Source organism: Sturnus vulgaris, chromosome 12, assembly GCF_052056855.1.
Source record: "Sturnus vulgaris isolate bStuVul1 chromosome 12, bStuVul1.hap1, whole genome shotgun sequence".
Classification (NCBI taxonomy): domain Eukaryota; kingdom Metazoa; phylum Chordata; class Aves; order Passeriformes; family Sturnidae; genus Sturnus; species Sturnus vulgaris.
Genome location: NC_142254.1, coordinates 20,183,534 through 20,199,315, shown reverse-complemented (window position 1 = coordinate 20,199,315; position 15,782 = coordinate 20,183,534). Strand labels below are relative to the sequence as shown.

Below are 15,782 nucleotides of genomic sequence, written 5' to 3'. Positions count from 1 at the left end.
TTGGAGAGGATCCACAACCCCAGAGCCACACACCCATTCCTGCACTGGGATATTGCCATGCAGGGGACACAGATATCTGAGTGTGACAGCAGCAAGGGGAGCAGCTGAGGGTGTGCCAGGCTGGGAAAAGGGGAATCAGGCACTGGAAGGAGCCAGGAGGAGCTGGTCAGGGGGGAAGGGGCTGCACTCTTGCTCATTAACACCGTGCTAATGAGCTGCAGGGGCACTGGCTGAGCTCACTCCTGACCCACTTGGCTCCTGCTCTTCTCCCAGCTGGAATGGCCCAGCCAGAGGCTCTGCACGAAGCCCTGGCACATGCCCAGGCAGCTCTGTGTCCTTCCTCGTGCTGGCCTGGCAGAGCCTGGCAGAGCCTGGGAGCAGGGCTGGAGCCCCTGGAGGAGCAGGGCTGGAGCCCCTGGACAGGTGAGAGGCCCAGCAGAAGCAGCAGCACTCACCTGTCTGCCTGTGCAGGGGAAGGTTTTGGGTTCTGGCCCCGCTGCCGCTCCTGTTTGGGGGATGAGAGTCTCCCAGTCGCCTTCCTATCACGAGAGCCTGGTGACACAGAGCAAAAGGACATTCCTTCATTTTCCTGCTTGTCACCAAGGCACGGGTCACCCCCTGCCTTGGCCTGCAGTGATTGTGCCAAAAACAATGCCAAGCCCAGCAGCAGCTGGAAAAATCTCACAGTGCGCCCCCTGCACCTCAGGGGGAGCAGAGAAGGCACACACCACCTTCCACTGCCTTCCTCACCCTCCAGTCTGCTGGAATGAGGCTCTTCCATGGCATTTTGTGCCTGCAGAGCTGCTGGCTCTGCCCTGACAGGTCACAGGGTGTAGTGGCTCCAGCAGTGACAGGCGAGGGCAGCTCTGCTGCTTTCGGAGCCAGCGGGGCCTCCCCCGAGGCAGCAGCACCCCCGTGTTTGTTCAGCACTCAAGTGCCAGGCCCTGCCCCAACAGAGCTGCCCTGGGCACCCAGGGATGCTGGGGAGCAGCTGTGTTATCCCAGGAACTGAGAGGGAATTCTACCTGGAAGGCAGCCTGTGGAGCTGCCACCCTGCACCTCAGGCAGCAAAGGTGCCCAGTCCCTCTGCTCCTCAGGATGGACACTGGCACGGCCTCAGCCCACAGAGCAGGTGACACAGCAGGTGACACACTCAGGCCACCAGCACTGACCAGTTTGGTGCTGGGATGCCGAGGGGCTCAGTCCCAGGGCACCTTTGCCATTGGGTTTGGGGCTCCATGGTTGGACTCCCCATCCCTGGAAGTGTTCAAGGCCAGGCTGGATGGGGCTTGGAGCACCCTGGGATAGTGGAAGGTGCCCCTGGTCTTTCTGTGATTCTCTACACCTAGAAAAATCCCTTTTGATCAAGAAGCAGAGATGACCTCGATGTCTCTGTGTGTGAACCAGACCCCAGTGAACTTCAACCTGGGGCAGTCCCTCGCAGGCTGCCCTTGCAGGAGGTGAATGTTGCAGGTTATTAGCACAGACCTTCTGCTGGCTGGCACCCAGAGTCAACAAGATCCACCTACAGCTGAGCCACCAGGGAAAACAACATCACGTGGCGGCTCCAGCGTCACCAGCAGACACCTCTGGCTGCCAACTCCCCCCACACCCCCCTCTCTGCCTCCTGGCAGCCACAGCAAAGGCTGCAGGGTGCCACTCAGGTGCCTGTCTGTGGCTGCCAGCTCGGTTTTCCGAGCTGTTCCTGCTGCTGGGGGGAGGATCGAGGCCCAGGAGAACACTTGGAAAGCCCAGGTCTTTCTAAACATCCAGGGCACAGCGGGTTGTGTCACCAGAGGTGGGGCAATCAGCTCATTTCCCAGGCTGGCTGATGCAGGCAGGGATTGCATCCCTCCAGCCCAGCCTTTCGAAGCAGGGACAGCTCCCCCGGGATATGGGACTGGGAAAACTCCGGGATGCACTGCAGGAAACTCCTGTGACTCGGAATCGTGGAATGGCTGAGGGTTGGAAGAGATCTTCAGGATCATCCAATCCAATCTTTAGCCCAACACCACCACGGTCACCACTAACCCTGTCTCCAAGTGCCACATCCATTATTTGGAACACTTCCAGGGATGGGGACTCCGCTCCTGACAGTTTGTTCCAATTCTTTCTGGGAAAAAAATATTCCCTAATATCCAGTGTGAACCTGATTTCCACATCCAAGGCCAGCACCAGTGAGCAGGAGGCTGTGGGGTGGATGTGCAGGTGAGACCTCTGTGTCTTCAAGCCAAGGTTTCTTTTTTTTTTTTTTTTTGGAGAAGACTTAGTGGAGTCACACAATGTGTGCCTGGGCCAGTGTGGCCCGCCCAGGGCCTCACCTCTGCTGTGCTTTGGCAGCAGGATGGTCAAAACCGCCCCTTTACCCCACTCTGAGGTTTTTGGGATGACTGCAAAGGATCTTTGCAGCTGTTGGGAAGCAGGAGCCTGGGCTGGCTGATGCCTCACCTCTGTCAGGGGACAGGTTGGCCCGTTTGGCTGCAGGAGAGCTTGGCCTGTCTTTGTCTGCTGGCTCGTATCTCTTCCTGCTTCCTTTGTCACCTGCCTGCAATGGAATTAAAACAACAGAGCTGAGCAGCCACTTCCCTCTGGAGAGGGAAACAGGCACAGCTGGGATTCCTGGGATTCGCTGGGATGTGCTGCCTGGCTCCTGCAAACACCTTTCCCAATAAACTCTGCACACACCAGTCCCAGCCATCCCTGAATCCACCGAATTCCCAACCACCAGAAGCCAACAGCAACACCCCTCTGTGCTGGGGTTAATTTCAGAACAGGAACAGGAAAACAGCAGTTTTTTGGGATTTTTTTTTTCCCAGTAGCACCAAGGATAGCAGATATGAAGGAGGCATGTGGAGCCGTGCCTTTTCCAGGCTGTCATGTGTCACTGCACACTCCTCCCTCCAGAGCTGCTTCCTGCCTCTGATAAAGCCTCCTCACGTCAGAGCACAGGGAAGTAGAGAAACCTGCACCCTCAGACTGCACTGGGGAATTTGGGCTGGCAGAGCAAAATATCAAAAACAGGAACCTGCCCACGTGATGGGGCCAACACCCTGCCCCAGCACCAAACCCCACGAGGCCCAACTCCCCCACACCTGCTGTGGGTTGGGATCTGTGCCCAGGGCTCCAAACGGGGGCAGAGGGATCAGAGGGGAGGGGAAGAGCCAGGTGGGCACCCCAGGGAGCCCAGGCACTCGCCCCTTCTCCCTCTGGACTCTGTGCCTGGCTGTTCCCAGCCTGCCCTGGCACAGGAAGTGCTCCCAGAGCATCTCCCAGAGGGGAAGGACCTTCGAGCAAGCAGCGGGGAAGAGCCTGGAAGCTGCAGCAGGAATGTGCCCCAGGGAAGCCGCCAACACAGCCCCAAAGTGAAGCCAGCACAGGGTGTGTGCTGCCAGACTGGTTCTGTGTGCTGCCCTCCAAGCCTGCCCCAGACCTTCCCGGCTGAGCTCATCCCAACTGTGCTGAGCCTGGAGTTCCTCTCTCACCAGGATCCATCCCCCTTCTCCTGCCAGGATCCATCTCCCTTCTCCTGCCAGGATCCATCTCCCCCTCCACTGCTCAGGCCCCCAGGAGCAGGGAATCCCAGGCACCAGGGAATCCCCAGGGACTCCCACCTTGTTCAGGAGGGTCAGTTTGATCTCCTTGTGCCCACTGAAGCCTCCCTGCTGTGCCTGGGGGGCCGAGGGCTGCTGGCCCTGGGGTGGCTGCTGGGATTTGCTTCCCGGGGTGGGCTTGGCAGATTTCAGGAGCTGAGCAGGCACATCCCGTTTCCTCTTTTCCTCTTTAGCGCTGTCTTCTTTTTTTGACTTTCCTGTTGAAAGCAAAGAGCACAAGGGGTGACTTGGGAATGATTCCTGTTTTCTGCTCTCCCTTTGGGTAAGAGGGTGCTGCTCCAGGGATGGAGAAGCCCACAGCAGTTAACTCAGCTCGTGGGTCTGAGGTTAAGGATTCAGGAAACCAGCATTTCCACAGAGAGGAACAGAAACGACAAAAAACAAAAGGCTTTTGCCACAGACTCTGCTATGGTCTGGAACGAGCAGAGGAAGAGAAGGTGATACTGAGTTGTCCAGATTGATGTCACCTTCCAAGGGTGAAGGAGAATGGGGTGAGGGAGAGGCAGAAGTGCCAGGCAGGAAAAGGGATGAGACAACCAGAGGCACAGGGATGGAAGGACATGGACTTTAATTTCCTCCACAGCCTGACGGGATCTCTGCGCTCCCGCTCTGCTCAACGATTCTCCTGGAGCCCAAAACATTCCCGGGGGAAGAATCTCTGCTCCTCCCTTCTTCTCCAAAACACTCCTTGAGAGGAATAAAACCCCACCGGAGCAGGTGCCTGTACCTTTCTTCTGCTGGGCCGGGGTTGGGGAGCGGGAGCTGGCCGAGGACACGGGGCTGGCCAGGTCTGCGTACATGTCCTCGGAGTCGGCGCTGCGCACGGAGCTGCTGCTGGACGAGGCACTGGACACGGAGGAGACGCTGCTCACGCTCAGGGACCTGCCAAAAACCAACAGCTCATCATTCTGTCACTCCCCACGAGGCCTCCTTGCGTTTTCCCCGCGTGGCTGGATGTTGGGAAGCTCGAAAGGTTGTGATACACAAAGGTCGTGTGTCCTGGGGTGCTGTTGGTAGGAAAAGTCTCAAAGCTGTTGGGTGCAGGCCTAGAAAGTAATGATTATTTATAGGCAGGATTAAGGAAATGTGTAAACAGGTCACTGTTTGCCCAGGAAAACAAGGAGTGAAAGCAGGGAGTGCACTGGCACATCCAGGTCAGTGTTACAGCTCAGGGCAAGGGTTCCCTGGCAGGGTTTCTGCTCTTGGCACACATCCACTGTCACGACTGATAACCACAGGGAGATGCCTCCAAGGTGGAAATCTCCTACCAGGGCCTATCCTGGGAAGTGTTCAAGCCAGGCTGGACAGGCTTGGATCAACCTGGTCTAGTGGAAGATGGCAGAGTTGGACTGGATGAGCTTTAAGCTCCCTTCCAAGCCAAACCATCCCCACTCCATGAATATTCAGGCAGCCTCTCCAGCCTGTTCCACAACCTGCTCTGCCATCAAGGCCCTGGCTGGAAACTGCATGGGGATCACTGAAGGGGCTGTGGCAGCTTCAGCAACCTTCAGCACAGACCAACCCTCTGCAGCCTCTGCCCTCTGGCACCAGGAGCTCAGCTCTGAGAGGTCTCATGGATTTTCCCAGTGGTGCCAAGATGAGCCAGGAACTCCTCCAGGCCACCGGGCTGGCCCAGCAAAGCTGATGTGGGCACAGGCAGCCCCAGTGTGCTCACATTTCCCATATCCATGCCCTGGTGCTCTCTGAAGCTCTTGCATCACCCCTGGCTGAGCTGATGAATGTGACAAACACGGAGTAAACAAGTCGGGATTTCCGTAAAATAACGAGGATGTTGAACCTCGGAGCTCCACAGAGTTCACAGATGGGAATTTGCAGCTGCTCAGAGCCAAATCCTGCTCCATCCACTGCTTTTACACCACAGGGAAGTGTTGTGTTTCAAGGCTCTGACTGTGAGGATTCAGGAAATCCTCAGTGTGAAGAGGTGAAAAAAACGTGAAGGGATGACTTGAGAGTGGTTTGTTTCTCTTTGCTGGAAGGAGTTTGCTGTTTACACATCCCACAGACTTGGAACTATTCACTCGGGGCTAAACACAAAGGAACTGGACCTGCAACTTTGCCAGCAAAGGAAAAATATTATTAGCTGGGCCTTGTAGGGATTTTCTGACCTACCTCTCCTGACAGGCCAAGCATCTCCCCTAAGGACACCAGGAACCAGAGGTAGGAGAGGCTCAGGAGAGCCAAGCTCCATAGCCTGAAACTGTTCATTTGCAGTTTAATTAGGATGTGGGATCACCCTGGCCAGAAGGAGTTCTTCTGGTCACCACTGAGGTTAAATGGGTACTTGGACACACATGGCAAGATTATTTCCTTGAATAAACAACATGGGAAATATCAGGGAATCACAGAATGGTTTGGGCTGGAAGGGACCTTTAAGACCATCCAGTTCCAACCCCAACACCTCCCACTATCCCAGGCTGCTCCACGTCCTGTCCAAATTGGCTTTGGACACTTGCAGGGATGGGGCAGCCACAGCTTCTCTTGGCAACCTGTGCCAGGGCCTCCCCAGCCTCACAGGGAAGCATTTTTCCCAAATATCCTACTTAAATATCCCCTCTATCATATTACATCTTGCTCTGACATGGAGTGACAACACTCCAACACTGTATTCCCATCACAATTCAGGACTTGGGATCTGGAACACCAACCCAACCTTGTCCCACCTCCCAGGCACCTGCAGCTTGTGCTGCTGGAGGATTTCCACTACAAGAAACCAAACCAGTGAACAACAGTCCCAATCTCTGCTGTTAAACAGAGATCACCAAGGCTCAGGGCTGTACCTGGATTTCCTTGACCCGGAGGGAGAGTGGGAGACTGAGGCAGAGGATGATCTGGAATGAGATCTGGAGAGGGACCGGGACAAGGACCTGGATCGGGAGCTGGAGCCGCTGTAGCTGCTGGCACTGCCACTGATGCTGCCACTGATGGTCCTCCTGCAAGGCAGCAAACACCCCTCCCAGAATGAGAACTGGAATGGGAACGAGAGAGAGAAGGGGGGAAAAAACCCCAAGAGAAAAGCAGGGATTTGCTCAGCACCCTCTGATTGACGCCCAGCCCTCCCTGAGGGGTGATCGGCCCCTTCCACCAATTGTCCCAGTTCATGTGCTGGGAATGATGTTCTGTGCTGGGGAATATCCCTGGGAATGATGTTCTGTGCTGGGGAATATCCCTGGGAATGATGCTCTGTATTGTGGAATATCCCTGGGAATGATGCTCTGTGCTGGGGAATATCCCTGGGAATGATGCTCTGTGCTGGGACCAAGCAGATCCCATACATCCCTTTTTCCTCACTGTGACACCTCCACAAGGAGCAGCTCTCAAAAATGCCTTTTTTCTCCCACTTCCACCCTGATTTTCCCACATTTCCTGTATTCCACCCACTCCATCCTCCCCTGACTGGGGCAGGAGCCACTCATGGAAAATCAGGAACATTCCAGCTAAGATCTCCTCCCCTTAACACTGGGACTCTGGGATTTGCTGGATCTCCCAAGAGACAGAAACCTGGGATTTGCTGGATGTCCCAGGAGATGCAGCCTCACTCCTCCCCCCCACCTCTCTCACCTCCTGGGTGGAGTCCTTGTCTGACGTTCCTTCCTCCTTGCTTCCCGATTATCCCCTGGCTTGGCTGGCTCCGGGGCTGCTGCTGTAATTTTTGTGAGTGGCTGAGGGACTGGGAGGGCAGCGAGCTTCTTCACAGATTTTTCCCTGGAAAAATGACAAATTTTTAGGTGTGTGATCCCAGGGGTTGGGCACAGAGCAGGGACATGCCCAGAAATGATGTGCTCGGGTTTGTTGTTTAATATTCTAGAGATGATGGAATTCTGGAATGGTTTGGGCTGGAAGGGGCCTTAAAAATCATCCCACTCCCCTCAATTCCATAGGACATCTGCCACTATCCCAGGTTACTCCAAACCCCATCCAGCCTGGCCCTGATGTGATTCCTGCAGCTACAAACACTTGGCTGTTTCACTGAAACACGAACACCACGGATTTCCCTAAAGGGATTCATTCCCATTATTCTCAATCAATTCATCTTTTCAGAGACAAATTACTGTACAACAGCCAATTTTGGAGCTATTTCACTTGTAAATTAACTCCTGAAGCAGACTGGGTGGAAACGTTGTTTCTTATCCATTTAATTCCATCATTTTTATCCCAGACACTTACACCTGCTTAAAATCTGCCAGCCAGGCTTCAGAATGAAATGCTCACAGTAAATGCAAAAATTCTCTTTTTAACTGCAGCACACAGATCAGGAGGGTGCAGAACAGCCTTGGATCTGTCCCTTGGCTTGTGTTCCCTGTGGAAAACTGGATGGGAACACCACTGTCTTTTCCAACAGCCACTGCACGAGATGGGAATGGCCCTGACTCCTCAGAGCACCCCAACCTCTGCTCTTGACAGCTGGACACTGCTCCAAGTATGATCCTGGAATGGTTTGGGTTGGAAACACCTTGAAGATCATATTCCAACCCCTGCCACGGGCAGGGACACCTTAACTGTCCCAGGTTGCTCCAAGCCCTGTCCAAGCTGGCCTTGGACACTTCCAGGGATCCAGGGGCAGCCACAGCTTCTCTGGGCACCTGTACCAGGAAGGATTTATCCCAAATATCCCATCTACCTCTGTGCTCTGGCAGTGAGAAGCCATTCCCTGTCCCTGCAGCCCCTGATTTCACAGCCATTAAGCGTGGAGGTGCTGTCAGCACACACACATTGGCAATTCCTCTCCTCCTGTGCTCAGTACCTGCAGTTCTCCCCTGCAGAACACAGGACTGAGCCCATGGCATGTCCTCCAGTGACAATAATCCCTGTGCTGCCCTGGTGCCACCAAACCAGGAGCACTGGGAGGGAGCAGACACCACTGCAGGGCCCTCGGAGGGGAAAAACCCCAAAAGGCAGGATAACAAGGGACAAGAATTGTGGCAAAGGGGATTGTCCTAAATTCTGGAGAATTCAGGGGGATTCCCACGGTGTCATTTATTTGCAGGTCAGCTTAGAAGAGGTGACATCACTATGGTGTTGTGTCACCCTCCAACGTCCCCATAATTTGCCACTGCAGGGTTTGTGAAATAGCAATTTCAGGAATTTGGAAGAGCAGCAGGGCTGTCAGAATGTGCCAAACCCAGCTGCAGAGAGCTGCAGTCCTGTTTTTTTCATCTGTCTCCAGTGTGAAAAGTTGATGAAGCTGAACCATATTTCTTTATTCTGAGGCTGTGGATTAACCAAAGCCACAGCAGAGGAAGGAATTTAAACTTTCTTATAGCTCTTATTATGTATATTTAGATTATACAAATATATCTGCACACAGGGAATGTTCCAGCAGTAAATCATGTGTTTAAACACTTGTATACAGGTAATATTTATGGATACTTGTACAGTTTAACTTGGATTTAATAACTAAAAGTGTTATTATTTAATTAAATTTGCCAAGCTAAAAGCTTTTCAATAAAGGTTGTACTTTGCATCTTTCATTTCTTTCTTCAAGTCAATCAGGTTTAGAATCCCAGAACGAGGATTTGGATGGAAAATCCTGTTCCACCCCCTGCCATGGGACACCTTCCACTATCCCAGGTTGCTCCAAGCCCCATCCAACCTTGGACACTTCCAGGGATCCAGGGCCTCCCCACCCACACAGGAACAATTCCTTCCCAATATTCCATCTAATCCTGCATTCCTTCAAGCTTAGGGCCCCTGAAGGTCAGAAGGGTTTGCTTGGACTCTCTTCAGAGGTATCCAGAGCAAGATGGATCCTTACCCTTTCCCAGGAGGTGGCAATAATTCCCCTTTAGCCTTCAGCAGTGGCTTGTGAGGAGATGGTGTTGGAGAAGGAGAGGGAGAAGATGAGAAGGATCTTGATCTGGAAAGGAAGGAGACATCACTCAGCTCAGGCTCTGAGACTGCTTTTCCTGGCTCTCAGGGCATTCAGTCACCACTCCCCCCTCCCCAGGAACCTGTCCTGACCTTCCCCTGGTTTTATATTTGGACTCTGTGCAACAAAAGTTAATTCTGTCATCAGGCAGTGGGAAAAGTAGGAAACAAGAAAAAATAGGATCAGCTAAAAGAGAGGCACTCCAGGTATTCCACAGCAACCCCTGAGGCTGTCTCCATCCTCTCCATTCTCTCCTTTGGGAGAATACACAGGAAAATAAGCAGGATTTTGAATTTTATGTTCATCACTTTATGTCCTGTAACTCCTACAGCGGTTCATGCTTTAAACAGCAACAAAACCAAAAGAAACTTGGGAGAATTAGAAAAAAAAAAACCACACCTAAATCTAACACTGACCTGTAATTTCTGGAACACAAGAAGCAGCTTTAAGTGGTGCATCCCAAAGGTGACAATAAAGGGCAGGAGCAGTTTCCTGAGCCCCTGAGCACACACCACGTGCTGCTGCTGGGGTGATTCACCCCAGGGCCAGGACTGGAAGTGCCTTTGTTGCACCCCAGTGCCTCAGCAGCCTGTGACTCCTGTGTGACACCGGGGACAGCTCTGCCACCTCAGGGAGAGGCAGCCAAGGGTGTCACCCACACTGGAGCTGTCCTGCCTGGAGCTCATTCTTCTTCCCAGATGGAATCAGCTCCCAGCTGGGCAGTCCCCAGAAGTGACAGCGAGTGCTCTGCCATCACCTCTGGGATCTGCTCTGGGTACCTGTGTGGCTTCAGCTCCTATCTAAGGAGCCAGTTCTCCTACTATGGATATTCCAGCCTTGGGAAACTGTCTGCTGGGGCAAGGAAGTTGCAGAGGAATAAATCTTAATCAGCATGGGACACTGGATTGCTACTTTGAAGTGTCAGGACTATTACAAGACACGAGTGCTTTAATACAGAAACGAGATTTGCCTCTTGAAACAGAAATTCCAGCACCACAGAAAAGAGATGCTGCTGAACTTCTTCCAAGCAGAAAATGCAAATGATGGGAATGTTAATCCACCACAGGCATGGGAAAGAATCCAGCCACAACAGCACAGCACCCATGGGTGGGAGCACGGGGGAGAGAAGGGGGTGGCTGACAGCTCTCCTTCATCCACCAACCACAGCCTGGCTCAGCCTGGCATGGCTCATTTGAACAGAGCAAAAAGGAACTGTCAGGAAGAATTTGGAAACCATTCCAGCATCGATTCCCAGTCCCAGGAGGCACTACCTGGACCTGCTGCCTGAGAAAGAGCTGTGCCTGGAGGAGCGACTGGAGTAGGAGCTGTAGGACGAGGATCGGGAGCGTGAGCGGGAGGAGCCGGACCCAGAGTAGGTGGATGAACGAGAAGAGGACCTGGAAGAGAAATATTAAAATTCAGAGCTTCCTCAAGGGAAATATTCAACTTCAGAGCTTCCTGAAATCCCCCAAGGAATCGTTTCTGAAAATGTTCTTCCCAAGTTCTGCTCCAAACTCCACCAGATTCTCCTCAGGGAACTGTCAGGATTTACAGCCTCTCCTCAAATCCCCTTTTTCTTCCAGGGAGGATCCTGTTCTTGCTGCTCTCTTTGCATCCTTCCTTTAACAGCTGATTTTTCATCCTTTTTGGGAACTGCTTCCACATATTTTGTGCCTTTTCACTAGACAATCCCTTGACAGATCACCTGACTGGGTGCAGTGATCCCAGAAGGAAAATCTGCTTCAGGAGGGCTCTGGCTTTTAGATATCTATCTCCAATTTAACATGTTCCTCATTCCTCCTGGATACTTCCCCCCTCTTTCAGGAGCTTCAAGTTCAAGCATTTAAAGGAATTGGATCCAGTTTGTGCCTCGAGGCTCCTAGATTCAGAGAGTTCCTTTCTGAAATGTGGTTTTTATCGTATTTTACACTGCTGGTTTCCAAGCCTCCAAGGCTCTGTCAAACATCCACAATCCCAGTTCTCTCAGTAGCATCAACCAGCTCTTACTGGAGTGAGCTCAACTCCTCCATCCATCCATCCATCCATCCATCCATCCATCCATCCCAGAGTGACCAGGATCCATTTTTTACAGCTCCCAGTTCTTGTTGCTCTTATTGAGGTCAGTTTTCATCTAGGTGAGCTGCTATCATGCATCCAGCTCTAATTCCCTGGAAAAGTGGCTTTTCCCAGGATTTGCCTTTTCCTGATCTCCAACAGCCACAGCACAGCTCCCACAGCTCCCTGCCTGCTTTGGCTTCCATCTCACTACATGTCCATAGGTGCTCCTGAGCAAAGTCCTGGACTGCTTTCCCAAATATAAAACTCTGGAAAACTGGACCTCTCATTAGTCCATGTGACCCAGTTTCCCCCCCATCTCCCTCACTGGACAATGCCTTTGTGAACCCTACCCTTTACCCCTCCCCAGAATTTCTCCAACTTGCTAAGAATTTGTACCTTCCCCCTGAATCTCCCCCATATTTAAGTTGCTGCACCTTCGCTCTTTTGTCTTTTTGAATTCCCCAGAGTAATAAATCCTTTTTATCCTATGCAAAAGACCTTCCCCTCCTCCTTCCAATGCAATTTGACAGCCAAAAAAACCATGGAGCAACAACTCTGGCCACATCTAAACCTCCTGTTCCCATGTGGAACTCACTCTAGGCACAGGATTGTAGTGGCAAAGTGAGTGCAGATCTCGTTGTGTCACCTCCACACCTTTCCCTGGCCATGAAGGAGCCCCATCCCATCCCATATCCCATCCCATCCCATCTCATTCCCATTCCCATCCCATCCCACTCCCCCGTTGCCCCACCTTGAGGAGCCAGAGCCGGAGGCTGACGATGCCGATGTTTTCCGGCGCCTCCGGGCCCGGCTGGGGGACACAGACACCCCCAGTTTCTTTTTTGGGGACTTGGATCGGCGCCAGGGATCCTTCCACTCATCTGCCCTCTTGGATGGGGCAGTGCCCAGAGCTGTGGCCTCCTTGTCCTTCTTTGGTGCCTCGGGCTGGCGGCTGCAAAGTGAGGAGGAGGAGGATGAGGTCAGCTGGGCTTTGGGAAGGGAGGTACACCAGGGAAAACCAGCAGAAATGGTAAATGTGTTATAATAAAATGTACTAATAAACATACAGGACCATGGAGAAATCTGAATTCATCCTTTAGATGAATTCCTTACAGCTCCTCATCTCCCCTGTGGGATTCCAGCACCTTTTTGGGGTGATGGAGTTTTAGAAGAATTCCCAGTTTGTGAACCAGTGACAAAGCAGTGCTGCTCTGTAAACCAACAAAGCCACCATTCTGTGAACTCCTCTGTGACCTCCTGGCTGATTCCAGCCTCAGCTCTTGGCCTCCAAGGACTGGACACAAGGCAGAGGGAAGGGAATGGGAAACCTGGTCCTCCCTAGAGCAGCACAGAGCTGGAGCAAGCCCAGCCTGGTGCAATGGAGAGGAGGAAATGGAGGAATCCAAGCCTGGATCACTCCCATGTTCCCATTACCAGGACACCTCGTGAGGCTGTCACAGGCCAAGACACAGTGACCTCCTTTCAGCCTTCCCAAGGGGACACTTCCCTCCCCACCTGGCCATAAACCAGGCTGCTTTATCCCTGGCTTCTTCCCTGGGTGCTCAAACGAGGTGCCCAGCCAGGCCTCACTCTCCATCTTCTCCCTTTCCATTTAAGAGTCCTACTTTCATTTCCTCTTTTTTTTGGTTCTCCGGGTTTCCTTTCTCCTCTCCAACCCTCTGAAAATAATTCAAGGCCAACTTTTCAGCACCTGCACCAGACACTTCCTTAAGTAGTCCAGGATGAGTTTCTTGAGGCTGAGACTTTATTGCCTCTCTTATCTCTGGGTGATTTAACCCGGAATTTTTCCTTGCCCTGGCTCTAACCTGCACTCAACTCCTCAATTACCTCCTTCTGACCTTCTCCCTGTGGTTTCAGGGAGAGTCTGTGAGGGATTAAAGCTTTCTGAAGTCTCTTGCACTCACCAAATTAGCAGGACAATGATGCATTTATCCCTTTCCTCAAAGCAATGAGTTCCCTGGGAATTTGGGGAAGGAAAGGCCCCTTCCCCGCTGGGTTCAGCCAGTACCACCCCATTACTCACAGCACTGAAGCAACCACTCCCCACACAACTTCCTCTACCTTTTTGAGATAAAAAAGCCACCTCCAAGTTTTCTAATAATTCCAGGAACACTTCAACAAACCCCAGGATAATGAAAGCTCTTGCTCAGGAGCCTGTCCTTTGAAGACTTCACACCTCACAGAAGCCTCATCCCCTCCTTTTTGGCACAGTTTCCTCTTTCCCAATCCAGGACTGGGATGTGCTGACCTAAAAATCCAGCATCCCACTCTTTCCTTATCTCTGCTGATGTAAAAGCAATTTTACTCTTTGTCCCACAACTCCCTTGGAATATTCAGAGGAAAACCCCTCTTTTCACATTTACCCCTCCCACAAATCTCATTCCAGAGGAGGAGAATTGGATGTCTCCATTCCAAGGAGTCCCAGGCAGGGTCATGGCTCAGCTTTACTCTCCAGCAGCCCCATCCCATCCTCCTCCTTTCCCAGCACTGCTCCCACACACAATTTAACTCAGCACAGGGTATCTGCAGTGGATTGCTCAAGTTTTCCAAGTTTTAGCCACAATTCCATGAGTGTTTCATCTTGGAGGAACGTCCCACTTGGAATATGGGGTTGAGACACACTGGACCTATTCTTTATAACATTAAATAGTCCAAGCTGGGCTCAAGGGATCCTTCCAGCAGATGTTTACAAATCCATTTGGAATTTAACCTCTGGAATATCCTCAAATCAACCAAGTGCAGAGAAAGAAGAAAAGGAAGACTGGGAAAAGCCTCCACACCTTGCATGAAGCAGCAGGATAAAGAGCAAGGAAAGGAGGAGAAAAAAAAAACATGTGAGGATGCTCATGGATAATGGCCAATATCCTGATCCATTGTCCCTTCCCATGGGGAAGTCTGGAATATTCTGCTGGCACAGGTGGGCAGAGAAACTTTATCCAGGATAAAACCTCTGGAGAAGTTTGGAGAAATCCAAAATGACAAATCTGGAAGCCAACAGCTGTGTCAGGGCAGGTTCAGGTTGGATCTCAAGGAAAGGTTCTTCCCCCAGAGGGTGCTGGGGAGTGCCCAGGCTCCCCAGGGAATGGGCACAGAGCTCCAGGAGAGTTTGAACAATGCTCAGGATTGGATTTTGGGGTGTCCTGAGCAGGAGCTGATGATCCCTGTGTGTCCCTTCCAGCTCAGGGTATTCCACAAGTCCATGAAATAATGAATGGCCTCACACCTCTCCAGGCTCAACTCCCTCCTGAGCCAGTTTTCAGAAAGAAAAGCATCCTGCAGGATTTCTTCTCCCTTAAAACCAACTCCAATTCACATCCCACAGCACATGCTGGGAGCTGGAACAACTCCAGCTGAACTCCAGAGCTTGGGTGCCAGCTGGGAGCAGGGATGACTCTGAAAGCAAATCTCATTTACTTGCACCTATTACCTGGTTTGATGCAATTCCTCCTGGATGAAGTCACTTTCTGGAGGAAAGGTTTTTCCCCAGGAAAACCACAACAGAAAGGCTCATTTTGGGCTGTGCTTGGCTTTTTGACTCAGCACTAAATGCTACAGACAAGGAAGATGCTGCTCCTGTCAGGACAATTTCAAAGCCTTTCCTCAGAGCTTCCAATGTGTGCCATCACCCAAGAAACTTGTTCCACCTAAAACTGGGATCTGATGCTGCTGGACTCGTCTTTTCCAGTGGAACTGAGGAGGTAAAATGGAAAGTGAGCTGGAGCAGCTCCCTAGAGGAACATCCCAATCACAGCCTGGCCAAGTCCCATGGCTGGGAGATGAGGAAAGGAATATTTCTCCTCATTTCTCTTCACTCTCACTCTTAAAAGCCATTTTGTGCTGGATTTGGTGCTTGGTGAAGCTCCTTAATTCAATAAATTAAAAAATAAGAATGGTTTGCTGCTGGCTCAGTGAGATCAACCTGCCCATGGCAAGGGCTGAGCCATGGTGAAAAGGAAGGAAGGAAGGAAGGAGGGAAGAATTCCAGGGCTGATGAGCCATGGGATCAGCTCAGGAATTCATCCTCATCCTCAGCACAGCTGCCCAGGCTGTTGGAAACCTCACACACCTCAGTACAGAAAGTGGCCAAGAACTCTTGTGTTCACCCCAATCTTTTTCACCAAATTTAGGAAACAATTGAAATATTTCAGAATTAATTTCTAAGTCTCTCCCACAAGGTTTTAAAAAAATTAATTAGAGGGGAAAAG

At 51.8% G+C, this 15,782-nt stretch overlaps 1 protein-coding gene across 2 annotated transcripts in view; it reads right to left on the bottom strand.

Annotated features, from left to right (window-relative positions):
• ZC3H18 (zinc finger CCCH-type containing 18) overlaps positions 1-15,782 on the bottom strand; it is a 42,359-nt gene that overhangs the window by 1,520 nt on the left and 25,057 nt on the right. For both annotated transcript variants that reach the window (XM_014874501.2, XM_088172124.1), the window contains 9 exons: positions 12,308-12,508; positions 10,770-10,895; positions 9,385-9,486; positions 7,191-7,334; positions 6,410-6,562; positions 4,339-4,493; positions 3,612-3,808; positions 2,449-2,545; positions 456-552 (listed from right to left, as the gene is read on the bottom strand). In XM_014874501.2, the coding sequence (XP_014729987.2) occupies positions 456-552; positions 2,449-2,545; positions 3,612-3,808; positions 4,339-4,493; positions 6,410-6,562; positions 7,191-7,334; positions 9,385-9,486; positions 10,770-10,895; positions 12,308-12,508 (1,272 nt within the window). The remainder of the gene's footprint in view (positions 1-455; positions 553-2,448; positions 2,546-3,611; positions 3,809-4,338; positions 4,494-6,409; positions 6,563-7,190; positions 7,335-9,384; positions 9,487-10,769; positions 10,896-12,307; positions 12,509-15,782) is intronic.